Here is a 20,220-nt window from a genome sequence, read left to right as displayed (position 1 = left end):
CCTTATTTTACTGCACTAAAAGGAGCCAGAAGTCAATGTTCTTTTTTTCATTTCCCCCTCCATCCTACATTTGTTTCTCTTCCCCTATCCCTCCTTATTTTACCATTATTTTCCCTTTTCTTTGTACTTCTTTATTTTATACTTTGATAAATTAATAAACCTAATTTATCAACAATTTGAAAATGGAGAAAAAAAGGGGCAATATATTTTACTGCCATACTAACTTTGGATTTTTGGTTAGATCAGCATTAATCAGTTTGAAGATCTGCACGTGAAATAGGCTATATAATTAGTACATCCTATATTAAATTAAGTAGGGACGCGGTGGCTCAGTGGGTTAGGATGCTGAGCTTGTCAATCAGAAGGTCGGCAGTTTGGTGGGTCGAATCCCGAGTGCTGCGTAGCAGAGTGAGCACCTGTTACTCGTCCCAGCTTCTGCCAACCTAGCAGTTTGAAAGCACGTAAAAATGCAAGTAGAAAAATAGGGAAGGTAACAGCGTTCCGTGAGCCTTTGGCGTCTAGTCATGCCGGCCACATGACCACGGAGACGTCCTCAGACAAGCGCTGGCTCTTCGGCTTTGAAACGGAGATGAGCACCGGCCCCTAGAGTCAGAAACGACTAGCACGCACGTGCGGGGGAACCTTTACCTATATTAAATTAAAGCCTGGTGATTTGTTCCTCTTTTTTAAATGATACAGGTCCTGCCCTAGAACTTGAAAAGGTTACACCTGAATCCATTGAACCTGAGCCTGATGTGCAGACAGCTTTCAGTGAGGAAGCAAACACTTCAACGTACTACCCAGCTGCTATTCCTGTAATGGACAAATATATTCTTGAGAATGGAAAGGTATTAATATTATATTCACTGCAAATATTTATATTCTTCCTTTAAAAATAACTAAGCAAGAAATACTAGCAAAATAAATACATGTAAGTATATAAAACATAGCTCTTAAGTAGAGAGAAAGAGAGAAATTCTTCTAAGCAGTAATAAAAAAATATAAACAAAAATCCATCTGAGCAGTCTTTTGAGGCAATTGTGGTTAGTCTTTCCTCTCTCTCTTCAGGAATCTTGCACTTGGGCACTTGATGGTAACAGCCTTGGTGGAGATGGATAAGGAAAAGGCAGAAATATTCAACTGAGAATGCTTCATTGGTGGTGGTTGCCTGCCTGCCTTTCTATATTCATTAATAAAATTAAAGTGAATCTCATAACGGGCATATAAACTCCAAAGCATTTTTATCAGTTCATGACAGAAATGTCAAGTGAATACTTTAGGGACTTTTCCTGAGGTTTTTGCATTTGTTTACCAAAAAACACAAGGTTATGCTTTTGATCATATGCTATGGTTGTGAAAAAAACTTCCACGTTCTTCTCTAACAGAACATAAAGGGAAGAAACATTCTTTTCAATACAAGAGAACCTTTATGGAGATAAAAACCATTTACAACTTGCCCTCTTTATGGGTTTTCATTTCATATCATTTCATGATTTTGGCACATAGTTTAGACAATCAAATTGCTTTTAATATTTCATACTTTTTCAGTCACTGGATACTATAGATAAGTGTGTTTAGTGTTAAACATTGTTCCTGCTATTTACGAAGGATGAAACAAACTATTCAGGTAACCACCATCTGTTATTTCACTTTTTACTCCAGGTTCATCTTGGAAGTGGCATCTGGGTAGATGAGGAAAAATGGCATCAGCTGCAAGTAACGCAAGGAGATTCAAAGTATACAAAAAACTTAGCAGTTATGATTTGGGGAACCGATGTTCTTAAAAATAGAAGTGTTACGGGTGTGGCCACTAAGAAAAAGAAAGATGCTGTTCCTAAGCCACCTCTGTCACCTCACAAGTTAAGCATTGTCAGAGGTAGGTTATTTTGATTATGTGAGTGTTCTTCAAACTACATTAAGCAATGACTAAAGGAATGTTGTTTTCTAATACAGCTGCTGAAGTGATTAACAGCTTACACAATCCTACGTATATATCTTAGGAACAGAGCTACAAGTAATATTTGAGTTATGACTTCAGTTGGGACCATTTCCATTGCTAAGGGTTACAGTTGTATAGCACAGTATCATGTGAACCCAGGGCTTAGCAATGGCAAATCCTAGCTGTCCCAGTTGTCTTTGTTAACTAAATCCTACCTGCCGTTAGGCAAGACTCATCAATCATTTATTTGTTACAGAAATGCCAACATTGGCCTGTTGTCTGTATCCTAACATTCTCCCATCAAAACCATGTATGTGTTCCTTATGACCTCCATCTCTAGTTCTATTGATACTTTGTTCAGCTGCTAGATATCTTTGACCTTAGGGCAGGGGTGTCAAACTGCCGGCCTGCGGTCCAGATGCATCGTAGCGAGACTGCAGTCACCCCATTGCCAGCAATGGAAAAAAAGTCACGACATGTCGCGACACATCACATGACATTGTGAGTTTGACACCCCTGCCTTAGGGTATTGCTAAGGAAGTCAGCCATCAATAGGCACATAGAGATAAACCACATTTACATACTACTAATAAGAGAGAATAAAAAAAACTGAAAAGGAAACAAAAAGACCAAAACATATCCTCCCCAGCAGTCTACACTCAGATAAGCAGACATTAATGCCAGACAAACAATCAAGCATAAAACAGTACCATAATCAAACAGCTACTATGGAAGAAACTCATGGTAACCCATAACCTCCCCATACACACACACTGGCAGTGTAAGCTACTGTGTATAAACAGGGAGCAAACCCCTTACTCATCAGCGTTGATGTTATCTAGTCAGATAATGAAACATCAATCAGCAAACAGGCAAAGTCAGAGAGCACCAAGGACTCCACATTCTTCTTTCCACACATGATAAAGGAAATAGAAGACAACAAAAGGATGTGTGGAAAGGCTGTTAGGACATGAGAATGGGGAGAATTAAAAGTGACAGGAATGAATAATTTAATAGGGATTTGGGGGAAATAAAATTGCACACGAAAACAAACCAGGAATGGAGCTGTGCTTTCCCTTCTCCCTAAATTTAATAAGAGCAAACAGCCTATCAGAAAAGACACATTGAACCAACATGTAAGGACAATATAATGTCTCCCAAAACAAATCTGATAGGCAGACTGTAATAAGGTGATGAAACTCAGTGGCCAGCTATTCAGCTTATCACCACTCCCTTTTCCCCAGCCCCTGTATTCTTTATATATAAAGTTGTTGTGGTATATTGTCTGTAAACGTCCTAGAAGCAGCAGAAAAAGTCATGGAATCTTCAAAGTGCTTTGAAAGACTGGAACCATACAGTCAGTCGTTGGTTCATTGAATCCTCCAGAATTTCACATAGCCCAGGGGTAGGCAACCTCGGCTCTTTTATGACTCATGGACTTCAACTTCCAGAATTCCTGAGCCAGCTTGGCTGGCTCAGGAATTCTGGGAGTTGAAGTCCATGAGTCATAAAAGAGCCGAGGTTGCCTACCCCTGACATAGCCCTACTAAAAGAGCAAGCAGGTATGCAAGAAAGCATAGAACAGGCATGTTGCGTGACGTATCACAACTTTTTTCCCACTGCCGGCAATGGGGTGGGCACGGTTTTGGTATGATGCATCTGGCCCGCGTGCCAGCAGTTTGACATGCCTGTCCTAGAACTTTTCTAACCTTACTCTCCTCAGGATAGTAACATTCTTGTTCGACCATGCTGTCCCTGGAAAAGTTTGCCAGCAGATGCAGACAGCAGTATCTGCAGTTTTTAGCAAGAGGGTTCTTAAAGAAGCCAAGTTTTATGGAATGGCATTGTGATGCAAGGTCAGGGTTTGCACTGCAAGTTCTCGCCTTTTTTGATATCTGCTGCTGCCTGTAGATACCTCTGGGCTCAGAACAGACAAGTAGTGGTCAGGTTTTACTCTTATCAGCACCATGCAGCCCCTTTTGTACCTGTTCACCAAGCCTTTTCCAAGTTGCCTGTTTTTTGGCAAATACGGAAGGCTAGCCTTAGTGGTGAATTTTGATCACCACTCACAAGGCTAATATATATTGCACATAGTACAAAGATTCCAGGATAAACCCACACAATTGGCTCATATTATGTTATGAAGGAGATTTCAGATAAAAAAACTGTATCAAAAGCAAAACATGTACACATATACTGTAGAGAATAAGCAGAGGGAGAATTGCTACCCTGTCTTTCTGTTGTGTTTAAAATTAGAATAAAAGCAGTTCCTGAAGCTGCAACATATGCTGCAATTCTGATGCAATTTGAATTTTTGATTACATGTGAAATGCTTACTTACAAAGCTTTGGACAAAATCCCATACATGTGATATGTTGGAATGTAGTAGGTGTATGGTGGAAATAAAATACTTTAATTATATTTAATTGAAATTTAATTATTTCAATTATAATGATTTCAGTCGCTCCCTGATTTGGTACTGAAGAGGAATGGGTGCTTCTTTGCGTTAATCAACTTCCTTTTTCCGTGTTTAAATTTAAATCACACTTTTAGTCATCTCTTTCCTTATCTTTAAAATCTCATTTTAAAAAATACTAATACATTTCAAATTGCTCATAAAATCTGTAGTTGAGATAGTTTTTATTCTTTTAATTCTAGAATAGTTCCATAAAATACATCTTAAAAAGATGGTGTTAGATTTTAATGGGTCTAATATGTCTTTTTGTTTAGTAGTCCCTATTGTGTAGTTTATTCTGAGAAAGTTATTAAACAGTGTTGTATGCAACCATTGCAGATCTTGTGACTGAAAAATAGCCTTTTATAAAACTTCTGAAAGGTGTGAGAGAAGATGCAAAGGATGTAGAATAGTTAATTGTTACAACTTTAATGTGCATTAATAGTGCAATAAAAATCATTAATTAAGTGGCTCTCTATTTCGTTTACCATATGAAGCAATAAATAGTTGCTGAATGAAAATACTAAGAACAGCAGAAATTATTTAATTGCTTTGGAAACAGTACTGGTAGTAATTGCACTTTTCACTATAGTTAATTATAATTACTGGTAGTAATTGCACTTTTCACTAAAGGCAGACTACTGTAGCTTGTATGTTGAGTGCTGAGGAGTTTACAATGATGACACATCGTTTTGTAAACAATGTCTCAGAAATCAGACTGTTTACTGTTAATTTGCTTGATGTCAGTTAATCAAACTGTTTTAGTTTCTGAAGTTACCTAATCTTCCCCTTTATAACAGTCACAAAAATAAACAACCATTTTATTTGGAGGAAAGAACAAACTTTACCGTACTTCCTAACACATACTTTTTCACATGGATGCTGTTGCCTAACACTGTCTTGTCTCAGGGCACTTCCGTATTATGAGCGGATTTTTAGACTTGATATCTGTTAAACAGACTGCTATACTGTAAATCGTATTTTTGTTTTGGAATTCCACTTTATCTGCCTCAGTATTGTTATTTATATTTTAAAAGTATATTTTATAAAGTGGCGAGACAATCTACAAATAGTATGTTTCATGGATGGCAACGTTTGAGGTAGGAGGTCCATTGATTTTTCTTTCTCATTTATTCATGTTATCATGACTCTGATTGAGTGGAAATGTCTGCTGAGAATAAGCATAAGTAAAGATGTGTTGTTGTTTTTTAAAAAAGGCCAGAGAATGCCTTTTAAGGGCTTTTCAGTGCTCTTACAAAAATATATTTACTCAAAATTAAATTACAGGCTTGTTTTTTCCCCTGGACTGAGAGACATGGCCATTTCAGAGTAAATGGCTTATGAGTAAAACGTCTATCAAAGACATCTTAAATACATTAGTGTAAATGTAGTTTACCAGTCCTAGGTGAACATAAAAAGCATTTGCTGTCAGGAGAGGAGTTTTCAGATTGGTGCTGTATGCAGGTTCTTGTTCACACTGAGTTGCTGCATTCATCCTGTGCGTGACATACGCCTTGCTGAAGAGTTTTTGCTGTATTTTAAATGTGTTGAAGTTTCATTCTAAATGTCATGTTTTCTTTTCTTTTCTTTCTTTTTTAGAATGTTTGTATGACAGAATAGCACAAGAAACCCTGGATGAAACAGAAATTGCACAGAGACTCTCCAAAGTCAACAAGTATATTTGTGAAAAAATCATGGATATCAATAAATCATGTAAAAATGAGGAAAGGAGAGAAGCAAAATATAATCTGCAATAAATTTTGAATTTTTAATAAAGTGTTAGTGTTTTACTCTGGTAGTGGTTGTCTTGATTTTGTGTGTTCATGCTGATGGGTGAAATTGACTTTTAGTGTGAATTGTATTATAAAATACTGGAATATTTTTAAACAATACTACAAAACTACTTGTCTGCTTAAACTTGAAATGCTCATTTAATTGTAACTTAGCATTACATTTTCTAGTTATAGCAAAAAAACTGACTTTTCGTCCATAGCAACTCATTTTGTTAAGTCTCAGCTCTCTTGCTGTTCTTATAAAAGTATGAGGGGTTCTTTTGTAGAATACAGTAAAGCTCAATGGAATATAGTCCATGTGGTCATTTTGAAAACAGCATTTTTAGGAGGAAACTCTATTGAACATGGGACTTCTTACCTTTTTAATATTTAAAGAACCTCATATTTCTTACAATTTTCTTGGAAACTTTTCTCTGGTTAATTTAATGTGGCTTCTGTTAAAATCAATGTGAATGTTCAGATCACCTGTGATTCAGATTATGCCCAGTCACTATTGTGAGTTCAGACAGTTTTAGTTACAAAATACTGTGTTTCAGTTGTGGTTTTGCATAGCGTGCATTTTAAGTTAACCCTGGAGACCATATACTCTCTCAATACTTACGTTTCTTTGGAGAAGGTATAATGTACCATAACAGGAAAATGGAATAACTTAGTTTTCTATGAAATAGTCATGCAGTTTTAAAGTGTATACAAAGCTTGTTTGTTGAAATAGATTTGTTGCCATTTTCCTTCAGAATTTGGTATGAACATACAATTCTGTGAGGTTAAACCATAATTCTATATCTCATCTTTAAACGAAAACCAGGAGTAAGGGGAAAATAATGCATGAACTATTTTTTTTTGCATTGTTTCTTTTAATCACAGTTCTATATGGTTCTAAATATTATTGAAATAGCACCAACTTTGGACTTAGAGCAAAACATTTGGATATTGTCTTTTTAGGTGCTAAATATTAAGCTTACTAGTTCTTTAATAGTTTTTTTCTTTAATTATGATTTTTCTATTTATGTACTTATATTTATATCAGTTCTTAGGTATAATTATATTTATATCCCACCTTTATTTTTTCAAATAACTCAAAGCTGGTGAACATAACTAACATACCTTCCTCTTTATTTTCCCATAACGACCCTGTGAGGTGGGTTGGACTGAGAGAGAGTTAAAATTAGCCCAAGATCACCCAGCTGGCTTTTTGGGTGAGGCAGGACTTGAACTCACAGTCTCCCGCTTTCTAGCCTGGTGCCTCTCTGTTGAATAACAATTTGACAATCCTGGCAAATGAAAAAAGTTGAAAGATTAAAAAAACCCACGTTACCTTTATGCCTATTTTTTGTGAACTGAACAGTTCATATGCACTGGTTAACTTGATTAAATTATCTTAAGAATAGATATGAAAATAAAAATTAAATAGATAGTAGTTGATGGTGATTTTTTAAACAAAGTACCACTTAAGGGTGTCATGCTTCCAATAGGGCTTTTGAAATACCTGCAGAATTAGGGAGGAAGGCCTAAACCAGGCATGTCCATCCATGCAGCCCTGGATAGCTAGTAATATGGCTCTGCAAGATTGTAAACTTCTAACATGCATTTTCATACATTAGCTATATTATATATTTTATTGGTGGCCCAAGACAATTCCTCTTCACTCAGCGTGGCCCAGGCAAGCCAAACGTTTGGATACAGTTGCTCTAAACAAATCTCATGATCCTACAGTAGAAGAACAGAAAGGCTGACCGCTAAGGTATAAAATGGTCTCCTTGATTTTGGTTGTGTGTTATGCAAACAGCCATTAGGGATCATCTGTTAAACCATGATTAAACAAGTGTTGAATTAGTACAAGCTATGAACTGTCATTTATTTATGCATAACCCAATTGTATTAGACTGTAATTCTATTTTAAAATTAAGTTTTTGAAAAGTTAGGCTTGGGTATTTAAAGTAATCCATTTTAAATGTCTATGGACGTTCTCAGTCATCCACATCATGGTTGTCCCAAAGGTGCTTTTCCAAATCAAGAAAGTCCAGTTGCCTTTTGGAAAAGTATCCGTGGGGTAACCCATTTTACTTTTGTTACAGGGAAGAAGCTTTCTGTAAATGCCTTTTCACATCCATCAAAATAAAATAATAAATATTATGAATTCTTTTATTAACAGATCAAGGATAGGATTTGATAAAATTATATCAGCACTAGTCTAAGATGTGAAGAAAAAGGACTTTCTCGTATATTCTGGGTGATTACTTCTTTTCTTTGGAGGAAAGACATTTTGCTGGAGAAATATTCTAATTCTTTATAGTTAACCTTTGCTATAATTTGTAATATTCATTGCCTAATGCATATTATATTGCTATGGAGATTGGGGGAAAGGGATATAAGTAGCACAAGAAAGGTTTTCATTATTTTATCAGATGAATGAGCATCTCTGGAGAAAATCTCTGGACAGTTTTTGTTAAATTATGTAAAAAGGAACAGAATATAGCTCAGTCGTGTTTATGAATTATTTTGCATAGAAAAAATAGTTTTAGGTTTTCAATAAATAAAGGAAATCCCACTTTTAGGATAGTAGCATGCAGTTGAATAGCTAGCATTTGGATTGTCCTCCAGTTCAAGTGAAACAGTCTCTGGATGTCAGAATTTAATTTTAGAATGAATCCCAATTTAAATTTAGCAAAAACAATGCTACTCTGGATCTGGGTGACAAGCTTAGTCTTTAAAAAATGTCCATCCTAATTCAGTTTTGAGGTGGGAATTAAGACATTTGCAGTCATTACCCCTATTGTTTTACTATGCTATGTGCCTGCATTTAATTGGGACTTTTTTTTCAACAAACTCATGTTTACCTAAATCAGCTTCACAAAATATGTAATCTAGGTTTCAGATGTTGCGAATTTGACACCCCTGTTCTGTATGATAAAATGTTCTGGAAGGTACATACTACTACTTCGTCCCTTTTGATAGAAGCCAAGGTAATATACTTTGATGTTGCTGATTTACGTAAAATAGGCAGATGAACAAAACATAACAAAACGATGATAAACATCATATAAGTGGTAAAAATGTCATGGTGCAAGCAAACTGCATACTAAGCCAGGGGCTGAATAAAATAAAACATTGTAATATTGTGGGCTTTGCTCATATCTACCAGTTTAACTAATCCCTTGTTTAGTTTTATCTATACTAATTTACATATAGTAATCTCTGCCAACCTATCCCTTGTTTAGTTTTATCTATAATATTTACATATGGTAATCTCTGTCTGCCAACCTATCCCTTGTTTAGTTTTATCTATACTAATTTACATATAGTAATCTCTATCTGCCAACCTAGCAGTTCGAAAGCACGTAAAAATGCAAGTAGAAAAATAGGGACCACTGCGGTGGGAAGGTAACAGCATTCCGTGCGCCTTTGGTGTCTAGTCATGCCGGCCACATGACCACGGAGACGTCCTCGGGCAAGCGCTGGCTCTTCGGCTTTGAAACGGAGATGAGCACCGGCCCCTAGAGTCGGAAACGACTAGCACGCATGTATATTGCTGTCTTTTCTTCCATCTGTTCTTCGATGGAACTATGGAATTTTTCTTACAATAAAAAAAGGTAAAGGTAAAGGTTCCCCCACCTTTACCTTTACCTTTTTTTATTGTAAGAAAAATTCCATAGTTCCATCGAAGAACAGATGGAAGAAAAGACAGCAATATATTTAAGAAGTAGCTCCATTTATCTCCTCTCCAAACTGCTTTAATCAGAAAAAGTTGAAAACTAGTGCATGACATCCTAGTGTCATAGTTACAGTTTTGCCTAAAAGCCTGAGCCCACAATTGTGTGAATGGTTGGTATGGGTGTGAGGATACTTACCAGTGCGTCAGGAAATGAAGAGTGGAACTGTTGTTACTGCTCTGAATGAAAAAAAAGGGAAAAGAAATGTCATGAAAAAAATGGCTCCTTTTAGCATGCCTCTGATTTTCATGGGCTTAAGTGATAAAATCTTAACATAAATCAACCCAATTTTATTGATACCATTTTTTCATCATAATGGTACAGAGGAATTTGGAGCAATAATTCACAGAATATAGAGGCAATAAAAATGTTATGAAGAGCAATTATTGCATACTTCATGCTCAGTAGCTAATTTTTAAATTTTACCCTCTCCAATATTTCAAAAGGCTTTTTGCCTCCAGGCTTTCTAACAGGAAGAAAAATTACCTGGATTTTAAAACTAGAATAATTACTCAAAATAAATTACATAGCTCTTACCGACTTCACTCTTTTCATATATAGATGCAAGGTTCTTTTTTTATTTGCTTTTGAATTGGTTTTCCTTTCTGCTTCATCAAATCTATTTTTCTTGCTACTACAGTGAGTATATAATAAAGAAAGGCTGCTGTAGTGACATTCTTCCAATGAGTGTGTCACTATGCAATTGAAAACAAGACAAATATCTTTCCATCTTTGAGGTGAATTTACAGATTTTGTACAAGGAAGCTATTTTCATGTATGCGGATTACCTGGAGCTAAAGCTGCTTTGTAATAAACTTCAAAGGGAACGTTGTGCACCATCATTTATATCAAGGAATGGCAAGACTCATCTGAAGGCCACACTTTGTTTTAAACATATACATTGTCTTTGAGAGGTCTGGTAATGTGTTTTGCTTCTTGTGATGTTGTAGGGCATCTTAAAATGCAAAATAGATAACGTTAAATCCTGGAAATCCATAACACATCTATTTTGTTGCTTCTGGAGATCAAATTTCAGCAGTGTGAAAAGTGATTGATATCACTGCAGAGATAGGCAGGGTAGGTAGACCACAAAAATGTGGATGGTTTCCAGGGATTGTAGAATTTGTGAAACATATTGATAGAGCAGTCAACTGAAATTAATACATAATTCTGCCAAACTTCTATCTCTCCAGGACCTTGAGATGAGAAACTTCATATTTACCAGTTATTTCTAGTCCATCATTAGGTCTAGATTGTTCAAGTTAAAGGTAGTCCTCACTTAATGATGGTAATTGCGACGAGAAAATGCAATGTCATGTGACTGCACTACTTAGTGATGGCAGTTCCTGTAATCTCCAGTTATCATTGTTAAATAAATCACCGTGGGTCATTTAGCAAGGATCTCATGTGACTGGCTTCCAACTTCCTGCTGGCTTCCTCATTGATTTTGCTTGTGAACAGCAAGCAGGGAAAATCATAGATTGCAATCATCTGACGATGGGAACCTATGACCATGGGGTCAAATCTTTACAATCTTAATTATCTATTCAAACTTTAGAGAGAAAAAAATCAGAAGTTATTGTGGAACTTATTTTGGGGTTGTAATGAAGGAAGAAACATGTGATTCATAGAACTCTTGTAGTAGTTACATTACTTAATCTAGTCCAAACTTCTTCATATTAATTGGGAGTTGGCTATTTGCCGCAAGAAGCAAATAATAAAGCATGGTTTAAGAACACAGGGCACAATCACCCTGCTGTGGTTCCATAAGTCTGAATTCTCACAATACTTGGATAGAAGGGGTTATCGGGGGGAATCTATTTGTAACATCTGGAGTTCTATGATGGAAGAAAAGGTTAATACATAATTAAAAATAAGTCTCTTTCCTCAATGTATTTTCTGTATGCTTACTTAATAGTCTCTGTGATCTAAACTCCTTTGGTCGCTGTTATAATTTTTGAATTTCATCAGTGGATATTTGGCCCCACTGTGACTATTTTGATGCGATAGGCTTTCTACTTCTGAAAAAAAATATATTAAAATGCTAAGGAGAATTTCAGTTAGAAAATTATTTGCTAAAATAGTAAGGGGGAAATCTGATACATTATTTAGAAAGATGAGAGAAGCTCAAGGTATAAAACATAGACTCATAATCCTTTCTTATACTGTCTGCCCTTAGAGAGTTCTGAATGATGTCAAAGAGGATTCCTTCATCCCTCTAAAGATTGACTGTTAATTAATGTAGTAATTTATAAACATTGTGAAACCACCGTCTCAGCTTGTTCCTATCTGTAAGGACATCAAGAAAATTAATTATGAGTGCTGCTTTTTGAAATGTAATTAATGTCCCTTTGCTAGATGCCTGATTATGAGTTTTCCTTTAATTTGTAACTTGTTGCCTTCTTTTGAAGCTGATACTGCAGGTTCATTGTGATCTTTGTGTTTCATGTAAATGGAGATGTGCCTGCAAATGGCCACCACTGATAATTTTGTCTAACTTAAGAAATGTTTTAGTGAGAAGCACACCCTACACTGGGTATGTTTCTAGGCCTGGCTTCTGTTTTCCCCTTTCTGACTCCCAATACAATAGCACTGTTGGGAATCTGGGGAAAACTTCATCATTTTGTGTTTTTATTTGCTTTTGTCTTTTGTCTCCTTCCTCTGATTGTGTAAAAAAATGAATGTTCACATTCACTTGTTTCGCCATTAGGTCTTTGGCCAGGTTATTCTAAGCATCTTTCTGAAAGTTCAAATCGGGGCAACCAGCTACTGCCAAACTGATAGCCATTCATTGTGTCTCCTTTGTCTCTTTGAGCTCTGCCTACTTCCAAAATGTGTGAAACAGGCTGGGCAGAAGCCATCCTTCTGTGTTTGGGTCCTTCTTTGGAAAACCTCACAATTGATCCATTTGTAGAAATGCCCTTCCTTTCGTCTATTATTTGTTTCCTAACCACGGCTACTCTTTTGACTTCAGACTGCAACTGGGACTGGATAATTCATTGTTAGGTGGTGCAGTTGTTAAGCAAGGCACCCAATTTTATGACTTTTTTTTTTGCTGGGGTTGTCATGACGCGATCACAATTTGCAATCTTTTCTGCCAGCTTTCCATTGACTTTGCTTTGTCAGAAGCCAGCCACAAGTTTGCAAATCATAATTGTTTGACCATGGGATGTTGCAACATATGACCCAGTTGCCAAATGTCTGATTGTATGTGGACCAGTTTAAAGTCACTTTTTTCAGTGCTGTTGTAACTTTGAATGGTCACTAAATGAATGGTCATAAGTTGACTACATGCATTGTAGATGATTTTAGTACCTCATTTTTAGGTATTTTATTATATTTAATAAGAGTATAATATATAGGTAGTCTTGGACTTATCACTGGAATTAAGTCTGGAGTTATGGCTGTAAGTCATTACAGTTGGTACGCAGGTCTCCACATGACTGAATCTAAATTTGTGACTTTTTTGCAGCAGTTATTAAAATAAAAACCTGGAACCTTGCTGGAAGTAAATCCTGGAAACCAGCAAAAAGCATCAAAAATGGTGGACAAGTGATTGAGGGATACTGCAAATAGCTATAAAAGTGAGCCACTTGCCAAACATCCAAAATGCAATCACTTGACCACTGAGGTGGGACATCGTAACTTCAAAACTGGGTCATAAGTAGCTTTTGGGGGGGTCCATTGTAACTTCAAATGGTCACTAAAAGTCAGATCATAAGTCAAGGACTACCTGTTCAAACAATAACAATTGAATACGAAGCTACTGACACCTTTCCAGACTATTCAGTAAGACACAATATACTTACTAGATAGCTAAATACTAAAAATAAAATGGAAAAGAGAAAAAAAGCCTAAAAGAAAAGAAATTAATAGTTTATTACAGATGCTTTTATGCCTTTTGAGTTTTCAATACACTGAGCAGCTCACTGCAGCAGCTTAATGCAAAATAAAATCATATAAATCATATCTAAAAATACTAACATAATTAAATAGACATAATATTTATCACATAACCAGGGTGACGTACATTATCAGAACCTCCCTTATTGTTGTGGATAATTTTGAAACAGCTTTGAGAAGACCAGTTCACCAAAAATTACAGAATTATGGCCTCTTACGGGAAATATTACTTTTAATAGATTACATAAAGGCTATGGATAGTTTAAAACAATATGTTTTGGATGTAGAAAGGCAGTTAGATTTGTAGGCTCCTCCAAGAGGAGTAACCAATTTTATTTTAGACCAGTAACTTATCTAAATCAAATAACTATTCCCAAATTTAGAAGAGCACTGACTTTAAGTTTGTTTTATTATGCTCCCATCAATGTAATAAATGGAAATATAGGAAAATTCTGTTTTATTGTTTGTAAAAGCTGTTGTGATCAATTACACCGATCATTTATACATGGCTGTTTACTTAGTATTATTTTATTATTACCATTTTTTAATATTAAAAATAAATCCCTCCACATCCTCATGCAAGGTATGCATCTTCCTCAATTCAGATCCCCTACCAATACCTGGGAGTTTAATGATTCTGTGCAGGATCTTAGCACAATTGTATTTCTCACCACCGATGTCTTCTGCTCTTTGGATACTCCCACAATATCTGGTTGATTGGCCAGCACCTACCTGGATCTGGAAGTCAGTCCCACAGGGTCTTAGCCTTTTTTAATTATTATTATTAGTTTTCCAATATTACAATAGTATCTTTAAAAAGCAACGTGGTGTCTGGGTTACAATAATTCCATTTCAGACACATACATACTATCAGTGCTTTTTTTGTAAAAGAAAAAGGTGCCGGAACTCACACATGTCATACAACCCGCCTTGCCTACCCTACAAGGTTCCATCCAAAAAAGGTGCCGGAACTCTGTTCTGAGCGTTCAATGAGAAAAAAAGCCCTGCATACTATTACAAATCTCCAAATTGTTGTAACCAATACTTCCTTTCTCTTGTTTCCTTTAATACAAATGATCTCTTATCTAAATTAACATACTTCTCTGCTATCCGTCAGTCATTTGATAGTTTTCTTATATTTGTCAATACCTTGGTATATCTTATATTTTAACATTCCATCTTTAAAACATCAAACACCTTATATATTTTTCCAGCTTTAATTTTACATTGATATTAAAATTAAATGTTTAAAATTTCTCATCTTCATATTGCTAAATAACCTCCTTTCCCTTTACACAATTTTCTCCAACACCTAGTAACGTAAATATACTTCTTATTTATCTCATTTCCATATCAATGTTAGTAGTACAATATTAAAATGGTAGCCATTAGGATACCAATTGCAAGGTGGAGAAAGAGGAGGAGGACAATATAATCTTATTTTTCATTTATAGTTTCCACATATTAAAAATTAACCAAAATTTCTTCCGTTTCAACATTTAATACATCCTTTCATGTCACTACATCCAAGTATATTAGTTACATTCTATCATTCTTAACATTTATACATCTTAATCCATGTCATTTAAAGAGCTCAATATTTCAGTGTTAGTATTCATACATCTGTGTTTTATTTTTTTATTAATTAATCAGCATTTTTATCTACTCATCAAAACAATCTCTCGTAATCCAAGTACAATCTTGTCTGTTTTGATACTATCTATTTTAGGCCTCTTAAGAATGTCTATATTTCTTCAATCTTATTCTTACTTTCTTCCTTTGCCATGTCATTTTTCGCTTCTATGCCTCAGGGTCATCAAAGCATTCTTGTGTTATTATATCATATTGAAGTAGCCCTCCAGTCTCCATTTTTGAAGAATGAGGAGTCTATTAACAGCACCAAATCTTCTCATTATTTTCACCTCTTGATATAATTGTCCTGGACTGAATATTTTTTCCCATCTGTTTCCCATTATGATCTTCAAAAGTCTGTATTTGTTGAATATTTAATTCTTCTGCCAATGTATTTGATTGTTCAATTTCTTCTGTTAAGTTCTGTCCCGATAAAATATTAGTTGTAGTCACAGTTTGAGTTTGTTTCTTTGAGATGCTTTCTAATTCTTTTCCCATTTAGCTGACTATATATCTGAGTAGCAAATGCTTCAGGAAAAACTCATAAAGGGGGTAAATCATCAGATTATCTTCCAGAGGAATCTAGTTATCTAATTGGAAATGGAATGACTTCAGTTGATTCAGTCAGAATAACTGAGGGACCATGAAGCTCTTGGTATAGCTATCCCACAAGATAAAAGTCATAGTATAAAGGGCCATATAGGGCATTAAATAGAAACATTTTGTCAACATGACAATCCAAATTAACTCATCCCCAAAATATCACTGTTTAGTCTCTGTCTAGATGTATTCAGGGCAGGGAAGCCAACCTTGATTTTATTATTCAACTGTGCTTACTGATTGGGAGATTTTTCTAACATTCAGTTGAAATCTTCTTATATGTAATTTTAAAGCATTATTCTATGTCCTTACTCTGGAATTGTACAGAACAGATCTTGACCTCCTTCTTCCTAGCATCCTTTCAAGTATCTAAACATCCCTATGGTATCCTTGTCAAAAATTCTCTATTCTTTCAGTTTTGACTCATTAGTTTCCCGTCTGTTTATCATTCTCATAGACCATCTTTGAATTATTCCTCTTTCTCTGAAACCTTTTTCAAGTATGATGCAATATTCAAAATGGACTTTGAGCAAAGGAGAATGAAGTAGAACAATGACTTCCTGTTATTTGGAAGCTATACTGTTGATCCAGCTTCAAAGAACATTTGTCTTTTTACAGCCACAGTGCATTAGTGACTCATACTCACTTGGTATTGTTCCACAATGATCTCACTGCTTTATCCAAGGAATTAATAGTAAATATTGTCAAGTAGTATTATTTAAGTACAGTTTCTAAGCCAACTAAATGACAGAAAAGATTCCCTGTGTACTGTTGGAGAAAGACAAAGAACATGTCTCAATGAACACATGAATATTTCCTATGTTAAGGACTACATTGAGATGATAAGATAATTTATCATTGCTTGAAGTTTGTTAAAATTTGCTTTTTAAAATCTGAAATATGTTTTCACTTCATTCAGTTTTAGATGTCTGTAAATTGACAACTCCAGCATGAGACTCACTTTCCTCAATATTTCTTCCGTTTCCACTTTTTAAAGCTTCTCTCTTTATTAGCATTAAGTTGTTATCTTCTTATATTCTCTGAAAGAAAAAGTTCATAATAAGACAAGTCAGGAATTTCCAAGAAAAAAAAACTTTGGCATAATTTGTCTCCCAATAGATGGGATGATAGTAATCAGTGCTATTTTATACTTTTTTCATAGATTCATATATTGCTTTTGACCATCATCATCCACATATTGCCAGATGGGCAGAAAAAAATAGAAATGAACACAATTGCTATTTGTTCTCCACTTTTAATCAAGAGATTCTCCACATAATTATTAAATACATTCATTATATTATTTTCATTATATATTTGGTCTGTTAATTTTTTATTTTGACAAATGTTTTAAAGTGCAGCCATGATTTTTGAAATGATTAAAAGCTCTTAACGTGAGGAGCGACACCAAGATTCTTTTGTTTCTTTTTCTGTTAAACAAATTGTTTCCTTCAACTGCTGTATTTAAAGGGGCCCTGGTGGCACAGTGGTTAGAATGCAGTATTGCAGGCCAACTCTGCCCACAGTCTGGAGTTAGATCCTGATCTGCTCAGCTTTCCAACTGAGGTCAATAAAATGAGGATCCAGATTGTAGAGAGCCATATACTGACATTTGTAAATCACTCAGAGAGTGCTGTATAGATTTAGGTGATATTGCTATATTTCAGTCATGGTACTCATCTGGTCCCTATAATACCTACATATTTGACTTTTTATACCAAGGCTTCAGCTCATGTTGTTTATTTCGGATACTGGATCTTAATGCACTAATAATGAAGGCCATAAACTTCCTGAGTTTCATTGTATGATTTAATAAGCCTTATTAACAGCACCATTTTTACATGTTTCTGAAGTATGTAACTCATTATTTGAGATAATTTATTCAGAGTTTTTTACTCCAACCCACATATGATTTAATTTAAAACCTCTTTGATCAAGCTCACCATACTTTTGCCAAACACATTTATTAATCCTAAACTGATAATAAAACACTTACTAAACATTAATCGGAATGTTGTCAAATGAGAGCTCAAAGAAACCAAGAAAATACAGTAAAAGTTTATTAAGATAAAAAGGACTGAGAAAGCAATATTCAAAGATAGTTTAAGGTTCAAGAGATATCTATGTCATCATAATGAACAGCTGATACAAAGTCATTGGTTTCTTTCAGTGTATTTCAGTGTATTCTTTCAGTGGTATTTAGTGAAAATTTTGCATCAAGTGCAAGCACAACATTTAGAAAGAGCATAATTCTATTGTAATGTGGAAGTTGAAGAAATTGAAGTACTTGGAATTACTGGAAGATATGCATTGAGTAAGGACATTATAGAGAAGGTGTGTTAATTTGTAAGAGAATTCTTTGTTCAATACTATATCTGTTCAAGTAACATAACACAGACTCTAGAGCTGCATAAAATCAGCTGGATACCATAAGAATAGAATTGGTTGTATAATAGGAAAAAGAAGTTGTACAAAGCCAGCCAGAATACTTTCAGGTACAGATTGTGGAATGGACCATGAATTATTGCTGTGAAACATTTGAGTTAAAGAGAACAGATGTGCCAGCAGGATTTAATCTGGAAGATATATAGTCAGAGTACCAATTAGTATAAGGAATAGACCTTTACCTTGTGTGAAAGATAATCTATTAGGAGGGATAAAGGGGGAAAAATGGTGGGAGAAAAAATTTCACAAAATTTCAAGGAGGAATATAGATTTCTGTGCGAATGGCGTTATGTAACAGAATATGTGTGCAAAGAGAAAAAATGAATATATAGTGCATTCATAGAGGTTTTCTGGAGACTGGTGAAATCTATTGATTTGTTGATTAGTTGCATTTATTTATCAGATTATATTCTACTTTCCTCCCAAAGTTCAAACAGTTATCTCCAAAAATACCAATCTTGAAGGGTGATTGAGACCGACTGCCTCAAAATCGCCAAGTCAATTTCCACAACTAAGAATAAATCTGAGCCTATGTCTCCTCAGTCTTGAGTATAAGCAAGAATGCAATACTCACTTTCAGAAATGAACTATGGAATTACATTTAGATAGAAAATATTTAATTCAGTTAACTTAAAGAAGAAAAGGCCACACACTCTGTTAGATCATGTGCAGCCTAGCATAATAGCTATTTGACTGTCAGAAGGAAGACAGAAGGATTACAGGAACAAGAAGCAGGAAAGAGAAAGAATGATAGCCCTGAGAATGTCAATTGAAGAGGAAAATCCCTAAACTAATTCTGGCTATATCTACTGCCCCTGATGAACAAGAGGATGAGAAAGTACACTAAGGGAATATCTGGACTAACCGCAGAAGTGGTTCTTCCCACCACTTCCTCGCATTATGCACCATCTCAGGATTCCTATCACTTCATGTGGATGCTGGATCCAATATCTGAATAACGATTTCTTCTGCAGGCAGTATTTCAGTTTAACAAGTCCTTTGCCGTTGGGTTTTGTTTGATCAGTTTCAAAATCCAATAGATGTTTTATATGACCAAGTCAACACTTGACAATCCTTGAGCTGCAATTACATATTCTGTTTCAACTGAGAGGGCAATAGAGTCAATAGATGTTTCTTATAGCCCGGGTGATAACTCCTCCATAATAGATCAGATTGCCACTGGCAGACGTTCCATTTACCTTTGGGCTCAATTTTCATCCAGGTAGCTATAAGATTACTGTTTGCAGGTAACTTTAAACTCACGTCTACAGTTCTTTTTAGATCCTTTCGGACTGCAGCTCAACCTTTTGTGTGTGCTTTTTCTGTACAATATACTTTTTGCTGCTACAGTTGCTGGATGCATTCCAGCTGAGGTATCCAAGAACATTCCTGTTGTTGTTCTGTTCAGACTGCTGCATTGTTGAGTCTTGGCTTCATTGCTTTAAGGAAATCTGCTTCTAGAAGCTTGTTTATTTCATTACCTTAACTCACCAGAGCCATTAATTTCTGTTTTGGTTAAATAAGTTTCCATCTTCTCTTTCAGCCTGTGCCCTGAGATAATAGGAGGTCTCTCCCAGATTTTCTGTTTCTCCTTTATTTCCTCATTTAGGTATTTATAATTTCCTCACTATCTTCTTCATCTTCATGTCACAAAATGAAATTATCAGCATATCTTTCACCCTCTCATCTGAAGTATAAGCAAGGCTTACCTTTCCCTCCTGCAAATCTCTCTTAGAAATCTGT

The 20,220-nt window shown here is 35.3% G+C and overlaps 1 protein-coding gene across 6 annotated transcripts in view; it reads left to right on the top strand.

Moving 5' to 3' along the window:
* Positions 1-20,220, top strand: part of BEND5 (BEN domain containing 5) — a gene marked incomplete at its 5' end in the record, with an annotated part of 895,229 nt that overhangs the window by 512,392 nt on the left and 362,617 nt on the right. For 5 of the 6 annotated variants that reach the window (XM_083359610.1, XM_083359612.1, XM_083359614.1 and 2 more), the window contains 3 exons: positions 700-848; positions 1,663-1,876; positions 5,994-6,192. The exons of the other annotated variant lie outside the window; for it this stretch is intronic. In XM_083359610.1, the coding sequence (XP_083215736.1) occupies positions 700-848; positions 1,663-1,876; positions 5,994-6,151 (521 nt within the window). In that variant the 3' untranslated portion in view covers positions 6,152-6,192. Of the gene's footprint in view, positions 1-699; positions 849-1,662; positions 1,877-5,993; positions 6,193-20,220 lie in introns of those variants that run through there. 6 annotated transcript variants of the gene reach the window in all.

Source organism: Vipera ursinii (assembly GCF_947247035.1).
Source record: "Vipera ursinii genome assembly, chromosome: 3".
NCBI lineage: Eukaryota > Metazoa > Chordata > Lepidosauria > Squamata > Viperidae > Vipera > Vipera ursinii.
This window is presented reverse-complemented; position numbering and strand designations above follow the sequence as displayed.